The 22,725-nt window shown below is 37.1% G+C and overlaps 4 protein-coding genes across 5 annotated transcripts; 3 read left to right on the top strand and 1 right to left on the bottom strand.

Annotated features, from left to right (window-relative positions):
- Nucleotides 1-205: 205 nt before the first annotated feature.
- LOC145727887 (calcium homeostasis endoplasmic reticulum protein-like) lies at nucleotides 206-4,210 on the bottom strand. The gene is made up of 9 exons (XM_081977744.1): nucleotides 4,039-4,210; nucleotides 3,810-3,980; nucleotides 3,316-3,745; nucleotides 3,187-3,258; nucleotides 2,291-3,131; nucleotides 1,384-1,517; nucleotides 859-1,239; nucleotides 534-805; nucleotides 206-420 (listed from the first exon to the last, which is right to left on the bottom strand). Exons 1-9 carry the CDS (start codon nucleotides 4,061-4,063, stop codon nucleotides 389-391), a joined length of 2,358 nt encoding a protein of 785 aa, XP_081833870.1. The 5' UTR covers nucleotides 4,064-4,210; the 3' UTR covers nucleotides 206-388.
- A 99-nt stretch (nucleotides 4,211-4,309) lies between these two features.
- LOC145727905 (uncharacterized) lies at nucleotides 4,310-5,433 on the top strand. The gene is made up of 4 exons (XM_081977762.1): nucleotides 4,310-4,565; nucleotides 4,653-4,890; nucleotides 4,939-5,053; nucleotides 5,174-5,433. The coding sequence occupies exons 1-4, from the start codon at nucleotides 4,445-4,447 to the stop codon at nucleotides 5,381-5,383; spliced, it is 684 nt and encodes a 227-aa protein (XP_081833888.1). The 5' UTR covers nucleotides 4,310-4,444; the 3' UTR covers nucleotides 5,384-5,433.
- A 1,268-nt stretch (nucleotides 5,434-6,701) lies between these two features.
- LOC145727892 (mitochondrial enolase superfamily member 1-like) lies at nucleotides 6,702-11,581 on the top strand. Its single transcript, XM_081977750.1, has 8 exons — nucleotides 6,702-6,898; nucleotides 7,852-7,996; nucleotides 8,519-8,737; nucleotides 9,287-9,560; nucleotides 9,774-9,931; nucleotides 10,747-11,053; nucleotides 11,117-11,298; nucleotides 11,364-11,581. Exons 1-8 carry the CDS (start codon nucleotides 6,762-6,764, stop codon nucleotides 11,484-11,486), a joined length of 1,545 nt encoding a protein of 514 aa, XP_081833876.1. The 5' UTR covers nucleotides 6,702-6,761; the 3' UTR covers nucleotides 11,487-11,581.
- A 269-nt stretch (nucleotides 11,582-11,850) lies between these two features.
- Nucleotides 11,851-22,724, top strand: LOC145727895 (C-terminal-binding protein-like). 2 transcript variants are annotated; one of them, XM_081977753.1, is made up of 7 exons: nucleotides 11,851-12,162; nucleotides 15,254-15,683; nucleotides 17,982-18,269; nucleotides 18,379-18,688; nucleotides 18,769-19,068; nucleotides 20,835-21,052; nucleotides 21,177-22,724. In XM_081977753.1, the coding sequence occupies exons 2-6, from the start codon at nucleotides 15,489-15,491 to the stop codon at nucleotides 21,047-21,049; spliced, it is 1,308 nt and encodes a 435-aa protein (XP_081833879.1). In that variant the 5' UTR covers nucleotides 11,851-12,162; nucleotides 15,254-15,488; the 3' UTR covers nucleotides 21,050-21,052; nucleotides 21,177-22,724. The 2 variants fall into 2 exon arrangements, with proteins under 2 accessions (XP_081833879.1, XP_081833878.1); XM_081977752.1 differs by having other exon boundaries at nucleotides 11,852-12,162; nucleotides 20,835-21,022.
- The last annotated feature ends 1 nt before the right edge of the window (nucleotide 22,725 follows it).

The following is a 22,725-nucleotide window of genomic DNA, read 5'->3' as shown; positions in this document are numbered from 1 at the left end:
CATTATCGCACTAGTGACAGTTAAAAAATTGCTAATTTATGTGTTAATCGTAGATAATTTTGTAGAATAAAAATACGTAATACTTGGGACCTAAACTGTTTAACAGATTTACATACTTTTCCTTCTCTCATTTGAAAAAATCGAATTAAAACATTCCTTGGATTTCTAATGGTCAAGACAAGAATTGAAAAAAAAAATACAAAAACACTGGTTCTCCTTTTATTTACACTGGAAAAAATAAAATTTTATTGGATTGCGTCGTCTACAACTTTACATAAGGAATAATTTGTAGTATAGAACAGTAGCAAACACACAATTCTGGAATTGGAAAATTTTACGTAATGCAATACCTAATAAAGCAGTAACGATTCAAAAATTAGAGCACATTTTAAACCACCTCGGGTCTTCTTGGAGTATCTTCTAGAAATAACAAAAATTATATGTTTTTTAAATGCACTATTAGTCAGACAATACAACAACATAATATGGCTAGTTCTTTATAGTGGTTTAATAATCGGCCACTATTGACTTACTATCTTTTTCTCTTTCTTCCGCTCTGGCCTTCATTCTAGTAATAAAGGCGGCTCCTTTATTTTTGCGAAAGTTTTCGTAAGGATCGTTTAAGTTGCAGCCCACACCCTTAAACTGGTCCTGGCGGTCTCGCACGTCACCTCCAGAAATGGGGGCATCAATGCCCTGTTCGTTCGCCCCCAAACCTTTGCCGCCCCAACCCATCTTTCTTAACATTTCGTGTCCCTTGTTGGACGGGTCTAATTCCTGACTCTCACCGCGTGGAAATGCCACACTAAAATTGCGTTTTAGTTGATGTTGTTAAACTGGAATGCAATTTGCAATTACCTGCCAAATCCAGGTGTGCCCGGAGACAGAGACCGGCGCGGTGAACGTGATTTAGATCTGGACAAACTGCGTCGTTTACGACTTTCCCTAGAATCGCGTCTGCGTCGTCTTTTTGGACTCCTGGACCTACTTTTTGACCGGGACCGGCTGCGGGAACGCCGATTACGACTGTTTCGACGATGTACCGATGGAGGAGGCGTCGGCGTTTTGCTGCGGTACCGCCTTTTGGGCGGCGTCTCTTCTTTGTCCGTTTTGATAACCACGGGGGATGGACTGCGCGACTTTTGACGCAGTCCCGCCTGTATAGCTTCGTCCTTGTCGCGTTTGGCCTGGTTCTTCGCTTTGTAGTACTCGTATAAACCTAGCTTTTCCCAGCCTTCGCTGTTGGGTGTTACAACTTTCAGAACCACAAATCTCATGACGACTTTTTCTCATGAAAAAAGTCAAACTTCTCTCGGTTACGTTAGTAAAAATACAAAGAGAGTTTTGACTGTGTTCAATGACTGATCTTTACACACACTGTACCTGTCTCTCGGCCGTTCGTGGCTAGGCAACGAATAAAAAGCATCCACTGCTGCCAGCAGACGTTCACTAGGTGGCGCTGGCGGAGGTAACCTAATATCTTTAGGATCTAACGGTTTATATTCAGTGTCTTCCAACTGTAATAAGCGTGTTATGATCGATTATACAGACATAATATTGTGTATTACATAGAATGTAATAAGAGACATTAACGATAACATAATGCAGATATTTCAGAGAGTCATATGCACTGATCACTGTTTACTGATGAAGTATTAATGTCACAACACTAAAGCTGGATTCATAGTTCTAATTCCGTAAGAAGTAAGCGGCATGCAGCAAGCAGTAGTAGTAAGAAGTAGCCGCTCCGCAAATGTTTCAATTCATAGTTCGACGCTTTGACGTCAGTAAAATGACAGACTACAGATTATTTGACAGTTTATTTCTTTGTTTACAATATAAGTTTTAGGTTAGAATTTTTTATTTCTATTCTATTCATTGAATGTTTGCTGAATTTTACGGAAAATGAATTTTGTGGATGACTATTCTATCATAGTAGCTGCAAGTAATCCAAGTCAAGAAAAATAAACCAGAAAAGATGGGATACTTGACAAATGACAATTTGAAAATCCATGAATGGGTGAAACAGGCAACCGACGATGCACGAAGCAGTAAGAAGCAAGGTAAGAAATGAAAATAATTTATTTCTTAGTGCCTTATTTGTCAAACTATGAATGAAAGTGCTACAAGTATATTGTTTATTTTTAATTCGGTTTACTGCTTACTTCTTGCGGATTTCAAACTATGAATTCAGCTTAACGCCACTGACTTTTGAAAAATTTTACCACCATCAAATGTTTTAAAAAAACAAAAGTGTAGGTACTATATGTTCTAAAAACTAAAAACTTACCTTAACTAAGGGAACCATCAGACCGGCTGGAAGATCGTAATAAGGAGCGGTGGGCATGAGTTCTTCCATAAACACTTCGGGTTTTTTGGGTGTGAATCCGGGCGGCGGTTTTGAGAAATCGGGAAAAACAGCCGGGCTGGGCAAATAGCCGGGTGGCGGTTGGGAAAATGGAATAGGCGGAAAATTCTCTAAGCCATTGGGCGGTGGGGGTAGTTCAAGACTTGTAGCGGGCGGTAATTGAAGATTTGGCGGGGGCACATTCAAGTTCAGTGGCAAAAATGGCGGCGGCTCATCCGTGCTTGCCGGTATTGGAAAAGTCGGTTGGATGGGTGGCGGTTGGTTCAAGTTTGGCGTGCTCGATTGCGATAATGACTGAATTGTTTGTTGTAATGTGGCTTGAATGGTTTCAAGAGGGATTATGTTGGTGGTAGAGGGCGTTGGTGGTTGACTAGTTTCTGGTGGCGGTATTAACGGTTTTGGTTGTTCTATACTCTTCTTTTGTTGTTCCAGGTCCATTATTTGCTGCATCGCGTGACAAACAAAAGCCTGGTGCTGAGACTGATAACCTTCAAAAGTGACTTTGGTCTGGTCAGCTATAGCTGTCACTTCAGTGGCATACTTGGCCATCTGATCAGATTGATATTGCTGGTAGCTTTTAATAGGGTTGCGCAATTTTTCTAAAGTCTCAGGTTTAAGGTAGTTGGCCTTGGATTCCCACAGTTTAATCAGTTTGTCCAATTTCAATCTTTGTTCCTCGCTAGCTACAATGCTAGCATTACAAAACATCGGAATAACAGCTACTTCTAAAGCATCCTTCAAATCACAAGCATTTTTGCGTGCACTGTAAATTAAAGCTGTCAAGTCTTTAGTAGACATCAGGTTTGCTAATAACTCACCTGTGATGCAACAAGTCATTCACTAAATATATAACATGCAACTTTTGAGAAAATGAACAAGACTGCAACACTCTAAAAAAAAAAAACAACTCATCAACTCATCAAAAACTCGTAAAAGAATCCACTTACTTGTACAACAAACATTGAACAATACAACTGGACTTTTGTTTTGTAGTTGCATGCTGCAAGAACCATGATTTTCCATTACTAATACTATCCTTAGTACAACTATCTATGATTGGCTGCAGTATGGCATTGAGGTCACTCAAAACAACTCCACATTGTTCAGCTGTCTGTTGCATATCAACAGATTCACATTTAGCCACTGCAGCCTCCACAGTGACTTGCTGCTGTTGAAGCAGCACATTTTGCTGAGCTGACAAGTTTTGCTCACTCTGCTTGATCTGTTGTCTGAGTGAGTCCTGTTGCTGGTTGATATGGTCTAATTCTATGGTGTGTTGGCGTGTTAATGTGGGCGGAGGCGTCGCCCAATTTGTCGATTCTGTGCCAGGAATTTGGGGTTGATGATGGGTTTGTTGTTGTTGCTGTTGTTTAAATACTAAAAACACATTATAACAAATCAGTAAAGGGTTACTGTTATTGATACAAGTATTTTTACGTACCCGCTTGTTCACTAGCAACTTTGTACTGGTAGTAGTTGTAATATTCACCTCCATACAAAAATTGAAACTTTGGATTGCCCTTTTGTTTATTTTTAGTCATCTGTTCAAATTCCGGTCCATTTCGAGCGACAAACTGAGCTAATTTGTCGATTATATTCTTTAAATCTATATCTAGAAAGTTAAAATGTGTGTTGTATTGAATACATCTTTTATGGAACTGAAAGGGTACCTCCTGGTGGTGGTGGAACATCCATTTTTTTTCCCAAACACCCCGAGCACGATTACTTTAGCACATATTAGTTTAAAGTTTTGTAGTCAATACAATGCAATATTAAACTAATTTTATAAAGGCATACTTTATAAACAAAATGGCATGTGGAGTGGAGACAACAAAAAAATTAAAAAATTAAATGACTGTTGTGTTATTGTTGACACTATTGACATTGACAGTCATTTTGATTGTCATAATAAGTAAGTGATGTTTGATATTTGACACTACTTGTTTATTGTTTACAATTTTTGAAAAAAGGGAAACGGATTTTTCCTGCAAAAAAGAGTGTGCTTTAAATTCTTTCTTACCAGGCCTACATTTTTTGTTAAAATAGCGTTTTTAATCTGTGTCGTGAAAACTAATTATGAGTGAAACAAGTAATTCATTGGATAATAATGCCTCACAAACATTTTCTTTGGGTGAACAAGAACTGGTGATTTCTTCCAAATTGCTAAAGGAGAGAACAGAATTATACAAGAAACAGGGTAAGCATACAATTCCATTTCTACCGTCTATATTAATGATGACCTGTAGGTTAATATGGCACTTTACCAAACAAAATCATATTTTAGATGAAGCCCTAAAATCCTTATTGGAAAAACTAAAACTCCATGTAGATCAAAATGGAAATGTGCCAAGAAGAGTATTCGAACTCTTTAGCAGCAGTACCACTTCAGCTGAACAAATTATTTTGAATCAGGCAGACAGGCTAAAAAAACAAAAGTGTTTTAAAGCTAAACTACTTCACTGCATACATCACTACACCAATTTAAATGAGGCAATTTCTAAACAGATTCACATCATACAAAGGTTTGAAATTTTGAATATTTAGTGGCAATAATTAAATATGAATTCTAGTGAGGTAGAGAACTTGAAAGAGAATGTTCAGGATGAGCTTAAGCTTGACTCTACTAATTTAAATGAGTTGGAAAAGAAGGTGGAGAAGTACAGACAAGTTGTTAAAAATTATCTGGTAAGTAGGTATCATTTACCAAAAGGTCTAACTTTGATTTAAATTACCTTTAATTTTGTGTTACTGATTGCACATTAGATTTGACTAGGCAATTTCTATAGAATATAAACATATTTGCAGTTGAAAAACCCTTGGCTAAAGGATGAAAGCTTGGAATTGTCCTTCATAAAAAAACAGCTGGACAATCTTGAATCTCTAAGAGAGGAAAAAAGTGCCTTGCTTCAGGAATTAAAGGTGTATAAAGGTTTGGAACCAGACATTAAACAAGCTAAACAGCAATTGGTCAAAGTGAAAGAAAAATTCCTGGCAGCTGATGCTTTCATGCTTTAATTTTGTTTAGTATTTTTTTGTCTGTGGAATAAACTTTACTTTTTTTTGAAGTTTTTTTTATTGTGTCAAAACAGACAAATCTTTTGGCATTTCACTTACACCTCTTGTTCAAATTTTCGTGATCTCATGAATCAAAATCGCCCATTTTACTCTACCAACACCAATCTGTACAATGAGGCCATACGATCAGCGGGTAAGTACACTGAGTGTGAAAAATTTGCATTGTTTGGGGTGGATGGTTTTAGCACCCACTACATTAAATGGGGAGAATGTGATACTGTCTCAAGAACAGCAAAGGCAAATTTATGATATTTTTAACACTTCCATAATAGGAAATCCGTTTGCGCAACAAATATCGGTTAATCCGCCCGTGTTATGGGCACAAAAACATGTTTTTCCAGGAGGTGTAACCTTTACTTTTGGGCCTCCTGTTATATACCAAACTTCTGCTCCTGTAGGGTAAGTTTTGGAAAACTGCAAAATGTTATTTAACAACATGTTAGTGCTTATAGAAATTGCAATTGCCCTATGTCAGCTTCGGTACCAAATGTCAATCATATCAACACATTTTTCCCGTCATCCGTTGAATTTCCCCAAGTCCAAGCAGCCTACAACACGGCAAAATACTTCAAACCTACTGATAATTTTAGATTAACGTTTCACAAAGACCGTTGCACTTCAAGTTCAGATTTGTTCAATCATACATCAGCTTCACGTAAGGGTTCAAACAAAACAGTTGCTGTGTTGTAAAAGTTATTGTTGCAGAAGGACTTCCGGATTTAAGCTGCTTGAATGGTGTGCAACAAAGTCAGCGGCAAACTCAAGTGGACTGCCACACCTCTCCTGAGCTTTGTCACTTTCCGGGCCCCCCCGTTGACTTTTCCTCAAACGTATACACGTTAAATTTGAAACAGAACGACGTTATAATGCACGTTTGATTTACAGGCCAGAAAGTTATTCTTGACATCCAAATGTACACCCGACAAGCCTCCTGGGCATGTAGTGGACGTGTTAACTGAAGAAAATAAGAAAACCGTAGGGTTCTTAGACTCGACCACTTCAGAAAAATTCAAAGACGAGGAAGTTCAATTCAGCAACGATTGCGTTTGCGACTGTATGTTATGTCAGGACATTTTTAATTCCTTTGACTTGTAACTGCACTCTGTTACAGCCAAAAAATGCAAAAAGGAAGCGAGTAAAAAGAAAACTCATAAACAAGCATCACCAAAGTATTCCAGTGACTCTGCTGATGATCGTTCGACTGGGTCCGATTTGAGTGAAAGTGAAGACCAGAAAAAATCTGGCAAAAAGAAGAAAAGTTGGTGGAAGCCTCAAGAGAAAAAATCCAAACAAGATTCAGACTCACACTCGTCCGATAATGACAGTAAGGATAAACGTGCAAAGAAGAAAAAGAAAAAATCACAAAAAAGCGATTCTGACGATTCTCGAAGAAGCACAAGCAGCCAGTCACAAAGTTCACCAGACTGTTCCTGCCCTTAATATATTTATATCAAGGTAATTTTCTTATAAACAATCAAATAAATAATTTACTAAACTTGCAATGTATACTGTCTGATAAAGGAGGAAAAAGCATGACAAAGTAGTAAATCTATATGAGTAAATTTTGAAATGACTTTAGAGCAGTTAGATTACAGGATGGCTTCTCCAACCAATAGCACTGTGAATGACGTCAGTCCCATTCAATTCAAGTTCGTCATTAAGTTATTTTGCCTTTTCCATCAAAACAAGAAATATCTGGTCAATTTGTCAAACTCTGTTCTACTTGCTTCTGCATGGAAATAACGCCTACAACTATACATTGTCAAAAACAGCCTCTTACGTAAAGAATGAATTCATTGTTCAATACAACAAGCTTTAAAGAAAAAGAACTGTAGAGTCTGTTTAAGTTTTGGACCTGGTGCCAAGGTTAAAAACAGTAAAACCCTGCCAGCATGAAGGTTTCACTTAATTTTTGTTAAACGTGCCGTCGACCGAAAAATTTATTTTTAGCTGCAAAAAAGCTTTCAAGTGTAAGTTCAATGTAGTTTTGTAGAGTGGAATAGGTCAGGTGAGTTTTTCAGCTCATTCCACAATTAATAAATATGACTGAAAATGACAGGAAATGTATTTTTTGAAGTTTTGACCATCACTTTTGCCATATTTGTGTTAATTGTTCGACGTGGTTTGATCATCATTCGTATGAAACGCTGCTCAGAAACTAATTCATGCAAGTAGTACAGTTTGATTAATAATTCATATAAAATATCTGCCATACTTGTGACAGATGTAATTATCACCAACTGATTGGTTTGAACATTTCAAACGCAACCAATCGAGTAATCAAAGTACTTGTACGCAAAAGCGGGGTACCGCTAATGCGTACCCTTGATGTTCTCGCAAGTAGCTTCGATAAAACTAATATTTCACTGGAAAGCGCTCTTATAAATAGGTGTCGTTGCGTTCCACAGGGATTCAGTACTTCAACCGATTCATTGTGGTACTTGTTGCAACTGGACGATGTCGAGTAACGATCAGAATTTGAAAGTGGTGGAGGTCGTGGCTAGGGACATCCGATTCCCTACTTCCCTTCAAGCTGATGGTTCTGATGCTATGGTGAGTGTCTAAGAATGGTTAGAGTTATTTTTGTCTTACTGTTAATTTTCCTTACTTGTTAAGTTGTATCAGTTTATAAGAAACTATAGTCATAATTTTCTATTTTCAATTTGTACCACAAAGTATATAAATTAAAAACATATTTATGACTATTATTTCTGTAAATAAATGTCCACCATGATTTCTCTTGTTTGTGATATAATGAAATAAGTAATATTTGTTTAGGTATCTGATTGGGATATCAAATGTTAAATCACGGTTTACTTTATCACAAAATTGTGCTCTTAAATAAATAACATGATACTTTCTTAAACTTAAGACTAAATGATAACAATGTTAGGGTGACATTGTTTCAGAATTGTTATGTAAAATTACTTTGCATGGTTACTTAATAAAAATTAAAAAGTATTAATTAAGGGTATCAAATTACTATAATTGTACTAAGAAAATGGAAAGCACAGAAAATGGCGGTTGATGGAAAATGGATTCTTTTTTTGAGCATTTTGTTTTGTTCTTTTCCAGCACACTGATCCTGACTATTCTTGCGCTTACGTAACAATCAGACTAGCTTCCGGTTTGGAAGGAAACGGTCTCACTTTCACCAATGGTCGTGGAACGGAAGTGGTGGTCCAAGCCGTCAAATCGATGAGCTATTTGGTCAAAGGGAAGATCGTTTCAGACATTTACAAGGATTTTGCCACCTTTTGGAGATCGTTGACCAGTGAAAGTCAAATGAGATGGGTTAGTATAATCTGACAATTGAAATTACTAACGCAAATTGAAAATGTTCAATATCAAATGCTCCCTAAAGTAGTACTTAAAATTGTTTGCTTTTTAATAAACAAGCACTCAACTTCCAATGTTTGCTTAAATTACAACCGTTTTGATTGTCGTCAATTATTGTGTAATGAATTGTATGGGGAAAGTTCTAATCATACGTCACTGCTTGCCAAGTGTTCAAAAACGTATTAATAAAATTTTAAAGTTTTGAATTTGATTCAATCTAATTAATTACATATTTTCAAAACAAGACTGTTAAGGATTAATTATAATGCTTAATTATCTGTATTGATGTCCTTTTTCGAGCTACTTGAACTGGATATTATCATATGAACAAATGTTTCCTTGTCAGTCTAATGTAATAGGTCAAATTACGTGATAACACACACCGACTCGTGATGATCTTCGGTGGCCACTCTATTTTATCACGCAAAAACGTACACTTTATTTTGAATGTGACGCCGTTTTCCCAATCAAAAATAATCAGGACTTTGTCACATCCATATACAGATCGGCCCTGAAAAAGGTGTCACCCACTTGGCTACTGCCGCAATAATCAACGCCCTCTGGGACTTGTGGGGCAAATTGGTGGGAAAACCAGTGTGGCGCCTTTTGGCCGACCTAGAACCGGAAGTTTTGCTGTCCGTGATCGACTTCCGTTACGTCACTAATTGCGTCACCAAAGCGCAAGCCTTGGAATTGCTGAAACAGGGTCAAGTTGGCAAGGAAGAACGGATCCAGCAACTGATTGCCAAGGGTTATCCTTGTTATACCACTCAAGCCGGTAAGTTCTGAAAAAGGCTTTTATTATTTTTTTTAAATTTGCCAAATGTCTCTAAAATCATTTCCAAACTTGTATAAGCCTCTAAATAGTACTGGAAACATCCCAAAAATTTTCAAAAGATAATACAAGTGTCTGTGTGTATTTAAATTGCCAAATACTTCCTAAAATTAAGTTTGATCGTTCGAAACGTTCACATATTTTGGTTAATTTAAGGTTGGTTGGGTTATCCCGATGAAAAAATCAGAGAGCTGGCTCAAAAGTACCTGGATCTGGGTTACACAGTGTTCAAAGTAAAAGTGGGCCGAAACTTGGAAGATGACATAAAAAGGTGCAAACTACTGCGTGACATTATTGGTTACGACCGTACTTTGGTGAGTTTTCTTGTATATTTAGAGTAAATTCTGCGGTTTAAGTTTGCATGTGCAAATATTAACTTTGCATTTTAAGGTGAACACTTTATCTTATAATTATAATCCACCAAAAAACATTATCATGACATAAAATCTTTATATTTGTTTGTTTGTTAATGTTTTTTGGAAAACGAATTTTGACACAGTCATTCTCACATAAATGTGTATGTGTTTTATAAGATGACAGTACCAGTTATTGTCACAATACCGTTTAGTTCTTTATATCAAAACTTTATGAGTATCTTTTCTATCCAAGAGTAAAAAGTGGCTTGATTGATTCAAATTGCCAGAATCGTATATAGGGCCATTTTGTAAGTTCCATGGACCTCGAAATGCTATTGCAAACCTTTTAAAAAGTGCCACAGGTCTCTAGGACCGTTTTGAATGTGCCAGACCTTCTAAATTCTACTGAAAATCTTCTAAAAAGTGCAAAAATCCTTTGCAAGTGTCTTAAACCATTCCATAACTGTTTTAAATTTGCAGAGGCCTCTACAAGTGTTTTAAACTTACCTAGAACGGTTTTAAACTGCTAGATGCCTTTAAAACTATTTTGCAAGTCTCAGAGACCTGTAAATGCTATTGAGAACCTTCTAAAAATGCCAGAGGGCTCTAAAAGTGTCTTAAACCTTCCTATAACTGTTAGCTTCGAAATTGTCAGAGATCTCTAGAACTATCTTAAAAATGTTGGAGACCACCAAATGCTATTGAAAATCTTTTAAAAAGTGCCAGAGAAATCTACAAGTGTTCTAAACCTTCTAAAAATTGTTCACTTATAGATGGTGGACGCTAATCAAGTATGGGAAGTACAAGAAGCTATCGATTGGATGAAACATCTCGCTCCCTTCAAACCACTCTGGATTGAGGAACCGACCAGTCCTGATGACGTGTTGGGGCATGCCGAAATCGCTAGGGCTTTGAAGCCCTACGGAATTGCCGTGGCCACCGGAGAAATGTGCTGTAACCGCGTCTTATTCAAGCAATTCCTCCAAGCTGAAGCTTTAGAGTACTGCCAGATTGATTCGGCCCGTATCGGAGGTATTAATGAGATTTTGAGTGTCTACTTGATGGCTCGCAAATTGGGAGGTGGGTGTTTTTCAGTTATTCACAGAATGTAATGATTCCAACATGTTTTTCTTGGTGTTGTAGTTAAAGTTTGCCCGCATGCCGGCGGTGTTGGATTGTGCGAAATGGTGCAGCACCTTCAAATGTGGGACTTTGTGGCTCTTAGTGGTACCAGCGAAGGCCGAGTGGTGGAGTTTGTGGATCAGCAGCACGAGCATTTTGTCAATCCTTGCGTTATTAAAAACGCCCACTATCAAGCTCCTTCGGTAATTATTTGCTCTAGAAGTACGTTTAATTGTGAAATTATAATGTTTGCATAATGTTGTTGCAGGCTGCAGGGTACAGTACCACAATGAAACCCGAGTCCATTGCTGCTTACGTATATCCCAATGGGTCCGAATGGCAGTCTATGTTTGCCAAAGGATTGTTCCAAGATCCTAACAAAGTGTCGTAAATTGTATTAGACTGTTTTAACGGGGCTGTTACAAAACTGATAATGTAATATGTAAATATTGTTAAACAAATTAAATTTCTTTTTAACTATTAAAACGACCATTGATTATTGAAAGAATAAAAAAGTGTTTATTTATAACTGTTCTCGTTACAACCATTTTTTAAGAAATCTTTCTATTACAAAAGTGTACTCTTGACTATTTGAGTATTTGTTCTCATTATCATCAAATCAACCAAAAAAATTACAAATTTCTGAAGGAATAATTTATTTCGGAACCTACTCCCTTTCAAAGTCAAAAACGTCGACTGTCAATCCAGAAACGCGCGTCTGACAGATGGCGCTGTCTCGCGCGATTATTTCTATTCTTGGGCGAAGCAACGGTATGTGGTTGTAGCGAGACGAGAAGCGGGTCCGCCATTTTGATGCGCGTAAGTGGGGATGTTAGTTATCGGTGTGCCCTCGCTATTTTTGCCAAGAAACAGTGAAAATACCTAAAATCTAGACGAATAAAGGGCCTTAAATGAGGTAATAACGGTCGCCCGACGTTGTACCGATAAAGACACGGCCGAAAGTGAAAGTGTTTGTGTTTACCGACATAAGAAAGCTCACCAACTTGGACTCCTAACAGCGTGGCTCTCTAGGCTTCCCTTTGTTTCTCGTGGAGTTTGGGCGAAAAGTAAGTAAATAAAGCTTTTTTGCGGGCTTGAGGGTCGCGTAACGTGTTAATTCAACATTTAGGGCCGATCAGAGAAGTAATTTGCATGTATTTGACAGGCATTGTTAAGTTTGAATAGTCACAGTTATGGCTTGGCTCTGGTAACTTTCTCTTGTATTGAAAGGTAAAAGTGTGGACACGAGTGAAAATAACGCGGCACAGTAATATTGTTTATTTTCATTTATGCACAAAAAGAATTAAGGAACACATTGTGTGACTCAGTTTTTTTGCTACTAACAATTATAAGCATTCTTTTACTTTTAATGTTTAATACAGTTTTACAGAATTGTATTAAAAGTTTAATGCTTCAAACAGTGTTTATACAAATTGTGTTTTTTTTCTACACATGTTTTCCTTATCTTTGACATAACAGTCACACAGAACTTATTTTGTTAAAATTTGCATAACCAAAGGTAAAAGGTGAATTAGAAGATTTCATTAACTTAAATGAAATATTCAATAAAAATTGATTGTTCTTTGAATAGCAATCTTTAAAACTTTTACCAGATTTTTGAATGTACATAACCTAAAAAATACAAAACAAACTTTCCTTCCATGAGTGGGCCTGGGGTGTTTCGATCTTTAGAGAGTGAATAACACATTTTTATGATATTTAACAGGTAAGAATGGTAAAAGATACTGTTTAATGTTGTCGAGTATAGTATACAAGTAGCTAAAAGCATTTATGAAATTTTGCAATTATAATTGCTTGTTTTGATTCAAAGGGCCCATTGAGTACTCACAATTAGTGTTAGAATTGGGAATTTAATTAGGGAAGTTGTAAATCATTTGTCAAGAAAAATGTATTTTTTGCAGTCCTTGCTAATTAGTAATCTTTTCAGTAATTTTTCTAAATTATTGAAGAATTTATTACAATAATGTGGTTAGAAGGTCAATCACAGTAAAAATGGCTGTCTATGCAAGATTGAAATTGAAAGAAAAATAACTAAAAAAATTGAGTGAACTCTGGAAGAGTTGGTCAAATAGATGAGCTCAAGCTCAAAAAACTAAAAAATACTCAAATGCAAGAGATCTTTAATAAAGTGAGTAAAAAAACAGACAGGGATCATAGTACTAAACTAAGTATCAGTAATTCAATCTGTGACAAGTTTAGGTTAAAATGTATTTTTATACTTTTGTATAGAATCTCTTAGTTAATTCCCACTAATTTCTCAGTTATCCTTATGATGATTTAATAAGATTAAAGAGATCTGCCAGAAGAGGAACCAGACCAGAAGCAAAACTGCCGAAAAGTTGGCTTGAAAAGGAAAAAGTTTAAAAAGTTTTATTTGCCGGTAATTTGAAGAGAATCCAATTAAAATGTTCTAACTCCGGAAATTATCCCCAAGGAAAATTATTGTTATAAAAGTTTCAGTTCTGCTGCTCAAAGTTTTCGAAAGTTCGTGAAAGTTTTCGCTCCGCCCGCCCGCTTCGCCAACTTTGAGGGGTGTTGTGAGACTTTTTATGGGCTCAAATTAATATAAAGTTTTGCATTTAGACAGGACTAACTTGAATTATGGAGGTTTTTTATGAATAAATGACAAATGTTTTGCCTCCAGTTGCCATTTTTACACATTGATGAGTGCTAACTGGGGTCTGGTATGATCAGTGTAAATTAAGCAATTTACACTGAATTTTTACAAACAACCAAAATGACGTTATTCACCGCCTACTATACTAGAAAGCCTAGAAGGTGCTTGTCAAAAATTCCAATATGGTGGAAATAGTGGTGACAGTTTGTGTTTGTTTGTATTGTGGAAATTGAATTTTTTTAGGATTAGATGAATTTTTAAACACTTTGAGAAGTACAAGAGCTTTCTAGTACAGTAAACTTATTAGGTACTTGTTACATGCACAGGTATGTGAGTTACATTTTAAAGCATCCTTCAATGTGAGAGCAACAAAAATAATTTTGAATGAATGTTCTTGGTAATAACATAAAAACCATTTACCAGTTTTGCTTACCTAGTTTCAAGGATTTACAGATTTTCTTACATTGAACAGTGTTTAAACTAGTTTGCTGTTAGTTGTACTTTCCAGTACAAATGTTCTAACCAATTTGTTTAGGCTGGACTTGATTGTGTATAAAAAGCTCTATCTATACATATCTGGATCAGGAATGAACTTTTTTTTGATTTTTCACTCACAACTTGCACTCAACTACACGAAACAATAAAAAAAAACATATTTCTTACTACATCTGCATACGTTTGTGTATAAAACGTGACATTTTAGGTTTTCTAGTATAGAGGGCGGTGCGTTATTTCAAAAAGACAACTAAAAAACAAGCAACTGCGATTTAAAGATCGTCGCCGCCGCCTCAGCAAAACTTTTCGGAAATAAAATCGGGAACAGCCATCTTCTCGGAAAGTTGGGCGAATAAAGTTTTCCCAAGTATAAGAAAACTGTAAGGAAAACTTTCGGAAAACTAAAGGCGGACTTCGCTTTTGCTCCCGCTCCGCCCCAAGAACAAACTTCTTCCATAAAGTATGTAAACTTACACTTTTGTAACAATTTCAGCTTTCTCGCTTGCGAGGACCCGACCAATGAAACTTTTAAAATCTTTGGGAACTTTAATGCGTCATTACAGGGTGTGTTATTCCGGAAAAGTTGTAGTTAGTTTGTTGGAAAGTACAGTTGAACGGGCGTTGGTGAATAATAACATATTTATTTGAATGCTGTTTGGACTTTGTAGTATTACTTTTAATTTTCCGCTTTAAATCGGTTCTGCGGAGTTGTAAAGTTTCCCGCGGGATCACAAAGTCGGAATAGTCCCACCTATTCTCTTAAGTTAGTTTCGTAGTGCACACAACAACTGCAGTTAAACTAACTCCGCAAACTACACAACCAGCGGCCATCATTATTGCGCGAGATGTTTGGTTTTCGGCATAAACTTAGTTTCAATATATTTGGGATATGGCAACTAGGCGGACGGAATTTAAACTTTTCGCCCATCTCCCAAACGCTTGGGAATCCCGAGCTTCCAAAGTTTTTTTTTGGTCAACAAACTTTTCCTAATGTGACTTTATATAATAATACTTGTTTGTTTCAGGTGGTCTTAATGCAGCAGAATGAATCTCAGTATCGGCGGCTCAGTGTGACCTGAAAGAGGGTGGAGGAGTATCAGTGACGGATTGTTGCGCCCTCAAAACGGAGCGGATTTCGGTTACGGCGAGGTGGTGCGGGACGGGTGCGCCGCGACGCGTCCAGTTCGCATCGTCGTGTTTTATGTGTTGACCGGGTGGCCACGGCCCCGAAATCGTTTCACCCTGTGTCTGTACTTGTAAATGGACAAACGTAAAATGTTGCCAAAGAGGCCGAGGTTTGAACCGCGAGGACCGATCGCTAACGGCCCCATGCAAGCTAGACCGCTAGTTGCTTTGCTAGACGGTAGAGACTGTTCGATTGAAATGCCAATCTTGAAAGATGTGGCAACTGTTGCTTTTTGTGATGCACAAAGTACAAGTGAAATACACGAAAAGGTAAATAACATTTTTTAAAATTAATGGTTTCTGGGTAAGGTATCAAAATGAAGAAGCTGAACCATTATAACTCAACAAACTTAACTGCTTAAATAATATGCCTGGAATCTGTCAAACTTTGTTATGAACATTGTTCTCTCTCTTTATGAATAATTTGGTGTGTACGGACTAAACAGGTGTGGTAAATCCAAAACCGACCATAGGAAAACCGCGTAACGGACAGAGAAACGTACATTATTGCATGCGCGGGACTAAGACAGAAAACGAAAAAAATATCAAGTAGGCCATATTTTCAGCGCGCTGTTGCCAAACGCCAAGTATCACTCAAATACCGTCGACAAAATAACTTGGCGTTTGGCAACAGCGCGCTTAAAATATGGCCTACTTGATATTTTTTTCGTTTTCTGTCTTAGTCCCGCGCATGCAATAATGTACGTTTCTCTGTCCGTTACGCGGTTTTCCTATGGTCGGTTTTGGATTTACCACACCTGTATACGGACTAATTTGATGATTGGACTGGACTATTCACATAGAATTAGGTGGTATTAGGACAAGGATATTAAACAGTACAGGATTGCTTGATCGGCCGATTTTGTTTCCCGGCGGCGAATGAATTCTGACGTCACAGTGGGCCTTCGGGTGCACAATACGCTAAATATTCGCCCGAGATGCTATGTACGAGATCATATTCGTGAATGATCGACTGCAATCGCGCATCGCGCAAAACAATCGCGCAAACGCGAGAGACCCATGGTGACGTAAAAATCGTCACCGGCCCGAGCCGATACCGGCAAGATTGCGCTTATGGGATTAAGCACTCCTGTACTGTTTACCGTCCTTGGTATTAGGATGCTAGCCGGTGCAGAGAACAAAAAATGGCGATTTCAGTGCTGCAAACAGCTGATCCACGTAAACAATACTCTCAATTAGGCACTACAGCAAATCAGCTGTTTATGTGGTATGTCATTTTTGCAAGGGCAAACACAAGAAATGCTATATTAGTTTCATTTTAGAGATTCTTGGTATATGACGTTTTTCCTTTATTTCCTGGATAATTTAGTAGTGGATTGTGAATTTTATCAGGCACTCGTCAAATACAGCCGATTTATGAATTTGGCAGGCGTTTTATGAAATATTAACTTTGGAAAATAGCAAAATTTAAGCTAAAACTATGTATTCATACGAAAGTGTGTTTTAATGGCCCTGTTTGCCCTTCCAAAAGTTTCAATCAGCTGTTTATGGCCGTATTCGATTTCAAGCTCCATGGAGCGAGCAGCGCGTTTTTGACGTCACGATGACGTAATTTGGCAAAACCATAATTTGACCAATTGTCAAACTACGTCATTGTGACGTCTAAAAAGCTCTGCTCGCTCCATGCAGCCTGAAAACGAATGCGGCCTATGACGTTTCATTGGAGTGCCTAATATCATTATTTGGGTTCATTCTTTGCCCTTGTTTTCAGACAAATATTGCATAACATTTCCATAATGAAACTCAGTTCCATGACACCTTACACATGCTTGCCCTATTAACAATCAGGTGTTCGGTTCTTTAAACTGCTGCATTGCATAAAACGTAGTAAATTCAAACTTGCTACGTTGCCAAACATGTACAAAAGACGTGGTTTTTTGTAATCAAGCATACATTTTCATAAATTGTGTTTTTTCGCACACAGCAATCCTATGATCAGAGATAGACCAATAATTGCAAATCAATGCTCTGAACAAACAAGGAGATAAACTGTGCAAGTTACATTTTCTGTGCTTGTAAAATAGCAGAGATTAGGAATATTTTTAATTTGTAAAGTACCTTAAGAATTTTTAGGACACCTTGTTGAGACCATTTTGTAAGTTTTATTTAAATTTGAGCCACAAGTCAAGTTTTAGAACTACTCAAAAGTGTATAACTTGTACTGTGTGCGTTGATTTAAAATACTGTTAAACATACTGGAAAGATTAAAAATCAAACTTATTGTGCAAGTTGTTATGATTTTGGAAATTTTCCTTTGACTTTTCCACATTGTTTCATTAACACAAAGAAAGTTTATTAAGTGGTGACTAAATTGAATATTGTTATTACCTTTGACTACTCAGTAAACACATAACACCAACATTAAAAACAATACATCAATAGATTGGTATATTACTGGGAAAACTAAAGTAAGTTAATTAGCTAAAGTGCATTCTTCTGGGAATCACAGAACAGTCAGCATTTTAGAAGTTTATGTTTTCTTTAACTGATGATACACTACAAATAGTGTATACTAAATTGCAAGATTGACAATTATTAATTTATCAGGTACTGAATGAGGCCGTAGGCGCATTAATGTGGCATACGATTATCCTTACAAAAGAAGACTTGGAAAAGTTCAAAACTCTTCGCATAATCGTTCGTATCGGTAGTGGAGTGGACAATATCGACGTGAAAGCGGCAGGGGAATTGGGCATCGCTGTATGTAACGTGCCGGGATACGGAGTGGAGGAAGTAGCAGACACTACATTATGCTTAATATTGAACTTGTACAGACGGACATATTGGCTCGCTAATATGGTTAGAGAAGGAAAGAAGTTCACTGGACCAGAGCAAGTATGTTTATACCTTTTTAGTGCTGTTTATTTGTTTTACATACTTTTCAAACTGGTTTATTTAGTTATACTTACCCTGTCAGAGTTAGTAGGTGTCTTTGATGTTACAGGTTCGTGAAGCAGCGCAAGGTTGCGCTAGAATACGTGGCGATACATTAGGAATTGTCGGCTTGGGTCGCATAGGATCGGCCGTAGCCCTACGAGCCAAGGCTTTTGGTTTTAACGTAATTTTCTACGATCCCTACCTGCCCGACGGCATTGAAAAAAGTCTGGGGCTGACACGAGTTTACACTCTCCAGGACCTCCTATTTCAGTCCGACTGCGTGTCGCTGCATTGCACTTTGAACGAACACAACCATCACCTCATCAATGAATTTACTATTAAGCAGATGAGGCCTGGTGCTTTCCTTGTAAATACAGGTTGGTACTTCTCCATGTTGTTGAGTTTTAAAAAATAAGGAGATGATTTAGATTGAACTAATGTTTTGATTGGTTGACAGCGAGAGGCGGACTAGTAGACGACGACGCGCTTGCGCAGGCGTTGAAGCAAGGCAGGATAAGAGCGGCCGCGTTGGACGTTCACGAGAATGAACCTTACAACATATTCACTGGGCCGTTAAAAGATGCGCCGAACGTATTAAGTACGCCGCACGCAGCTTTCTACAGTGACGCTAGCGCCACCGAGTTGCGTGAAATGGCGGCCAGTGAGATCAGGCGCGCCATCATGGGACGGATACCGGAATGTCTTCGGAATTGCGTCAACAAAGAGTACTTTATGGGACAAGGACAATATCCCGAAGGTAAATCGATGTTTTGTACTAATGACAAAAGTGAAATATTGAGATGCGCATAATATTCTCTAAAACTTTCGTATTTAACTTTTTTTTTGTATTTTTTAAAAAATGAACTCTACCATAGACTAAATGATAAGTACAGAAAGCCAGCGCAATGTAATTACAGTGGCGCCCAAAAAGGAAGCCGTTTATGCTTCAAGGGCTTCCTAATGTATTTTGGGCCGCTTCAGTTGTAGGTAAACTCTTAAGAGATGGCGCTAATACAGCTCGTCATTGCAAACATTTTGAAAACTATTGGCGTTTCAAGTTAAGATCGCAGCGCCATTTGAACTAAAATAGGGCAATAGGTTCCTAACATTATAAATAATATGACAGTGACACTTCATATTTATGAAACCTCTGTGCTAAATTCCTAACCAAAATATGCAAAAATCAACGTAAACAAACGGAGAAATGACAGCTGCAATGCCCGAAACTGTTTTCATAACTGATCACCAGAGGGAGTATCTCTTATCTTGAAACGCCAATACAAGATAAGAATTTCTGGTTTGAAGTATCGATAATAAAGATTCTATTTATTTTAACGTCAAAACGAAAACCTAAAGGTCACGTGACTGTTTTAGATGTCAAAGTATTATTTGAAGAGTCACCTGACTCCTTACAATGTGCAAATGCTGAGGTGACGATTTTCAAAAAATAAAATATATTTTTAAAGTCACGTGACTCTTTTTTAATGTCAAACCGAAATCCTGAAGGTCATGTGACTGTAAATAGCGAAATGGATGTTTAAAGAGTCACGTGACCGTTTTTCAGTTTGAACTGAGCTTTTTTAAAATACGTGACTCCTTTTAATGTGCAAATGGTCACGTGACGATTTTCAATACTCAAATTTAATTTTTTTTTAGTCCACGTGACTCTTTTTTAACTTCAAAACGGTTCCTAAAGGTCACGTGACTCTTTTAAGATTAAAAATTGATTTTATAATTTCACATGACAGTTTTGATTGTTAAAATGTTATTTAAAGGATCACATGCTCATTTTTCAGTTTAGACTGATATTTTTAAAGACACACGTTACTCTCTTTATAATGCATTTTCAATTAAATACGTGTTCACCGCAAACCGGTATCCTAAAGGTAACGTGAATTATTTGAAGAGTCACGTGACTCTTTTTACAGTTCATAAAGTCGCCTGACGATTTTCAATACACAAATTTTATTTTGAAAGGTCACGTGACTCTTATTTAATGCCAAAACGGAACCCTAAAGATCACGTGATTGTAAATGACAAAATATTATTTGATGGGTCACGTGACTATTTTCAGTATGTATTAAGTATTAAATAAGCCTTGATGAATTTTAAAAATAAACTAATAACAAATAACTAAACTAAAAATACAACAGAACACAATAATTAAAGAAAACACAACATCTGTTATTTTAAAACAAAAAATGTGATTTGTCAACTAGATAACGCCGCATTAAAACGGATGTTTTCCAACAGTCAAACGATCCGAATTTGCTAGGTCTGGCTTTAAAATTACAGGAATATGCGTTTAGTGGTGCCATCTCACGCTGTTTACTTAAATTAATTTTCAATTCCATTGCCACTGTTTGTCTATACTTATCATTTAGTCTATGATTCTACTTTATCGTTGACTGCAATGTGATTGGTCAAAAAAAAAAAGCAGTTTTGCTGCTCTTTCTTCACCAATCACAAAATTATCCACTGTGCTGTACACAAATGCACTACAATCAATCTGAATTGTTTCAGTGTCACCAGCGGGAGTAAACGGTGGTTATTACGCAAGCGGTGGCGGTGGCGCACTTCCAGTGCAGCAGGCTCATTCTACGACGCCTCACGAGGCGCCGCCTCACGCGGTTGCTCCCACACCTCCGACGCCTCAACCTGCCTCTGCGCCCGTCGGTCCGCCTCCAGTTCAGGTGCCGCCCCACGCTCTAGTGAGTACCACTGATCCCAGAGATTAATGTGTAATATTTTTTCCATATTTTTTTGCCACTGTATTGTATTGTACTGTGCTGTATTTTGTTTTGACACTGTTTTTGTTTTTCGTAATAAATAATGCTTATTAAGGGTGTACAAATTTTGTTTCAGCCATTAAGCACTCCAGAGACTGCGGCGAATCATCACGCGCCCAAGCCGGAACCCTCCGAGGTCCATTAACACAAATTGTGGAGGGTGTGAAAAACCACGCAATTTTGAGTGCTGTTCAACATTTTTTTTTCCCATACATTTTCAACGCCAGGTTTTATATATTTTTTTTAGTTTGGTTCATTATACATATCGAAACGATTTGCATCACACACTCACGGCAAAGCAGGAGGCTTTTTCACGCCGCGAGTTCAATTCAGTAGTCATTAGGTTTACGTATTTTTGTTTTAGTTACAAATTTGGTATACATAATTGGCCCAAAAGGGCAATTAAGTTTTATTTTGGAAGTGAACTTTAATTTTACGCCTTTCACTGGCTACTGATTTGGAGTAACGGCCTGAAATCCTCTTTAACAATCAGAAATCCCTATTGTGAATTAATTTTTAATTAGCTTTAGCAGGACTTGTAAGTATTTTTTATTTTCGGACATGTTTGTGTAAATACTTGTGTCAAGATTTTAAAATTGATATTCATTATTGTGGAATTTTCCAGAAGAAGATTGAAACATCGCAATTTGTGGATTACGAACGCGGTCATCCTCCTGAGTATTAATACGCGTGCGCGTTATTATTCTTCTCATTTCTTGTATAAAATATTTTTTATTACTTTGTTCGGCCAAGGTAACCAGCATTTTTTTTATGACTTGTGTTATTAAAAAAATGTCGTTTAGTCTTATGTTTAGTGTAATACATTTAATCAAAAGAGGATGTCAAGATATGATAGATTAAAGAAATTCATTTTTAGTTCTTATTACAGAATAATTATTAGATCATTTATGTTGTCTCCCTCCCCGAATTTTTATAGTTCTATAACGCCTACAAGAAAAAGCCTCATTACTATTAAACAAAGCAACTCGGATGCGCAAGTAAGGTGGGCTTTGAATTAAAAAAAAAAGAAAATAAAACTCACAATGCCGCTTTGACGTTTTGATTATTTATTTTTCTCGTAACAAATGGTGCGCAAACACGACAAGTAAAAAAAAGAGAGAGAACGTCAACAGTGAGTAGTAAACAATTTAATTATAAATGAAGTGGACTTACAGACGACGGTGAGAAGTGCAGTTTAATTAATTTTCTTAATAAATGTAGAGATAAAATGATAGTGATATTGTGAACATTTTCAGCTAATTGGACGACCATTGCATACTGACCTGCTGTTGTTTAAGTATTTTTATAACAATTTATTATTACATTCCAAGCCAGACAAGCCCCATTAAGATGTGTGTGCACATTCACCCACCGAATAGCAAAACTTTAATATAAAAACGGTATCGGTGTACTATTTGCTCGGTATATTTTTATATAAGAAATTAACTTAAAAATCGTAGAAAATGGTTCACCAACTGACCGCGCCACTTTTTTTTTTTAAATAATATCAGGTTGATCACAGTATGCGATGGGACTCAATGGGCGGCGAATAAAACTTAAGAGCAGGACAAATTTGTAGGGCTATTGGACTTCCACAAATTTTGAAATAAATATCTGAAAATACT

Source organism: Ips typographus, linkage group LG4 (assembly GCF_016097725.1).
Source record: "Ips typographus isolate SLU linkage group LG4, UJ_Ityp_2.0, whole genome shotgun sequence".
Lineage (NCBI taxonomy): Eukaryota > Metazoa > Arthropoda > Insecta > Coleoptera > Curculionidae > Ips > Ips typographus.
The sequence above is the reverse complement of the archived record's forward strand: the minus strand, read 5'-3'. Positions and strand labels throughout refer to the sequence as shown.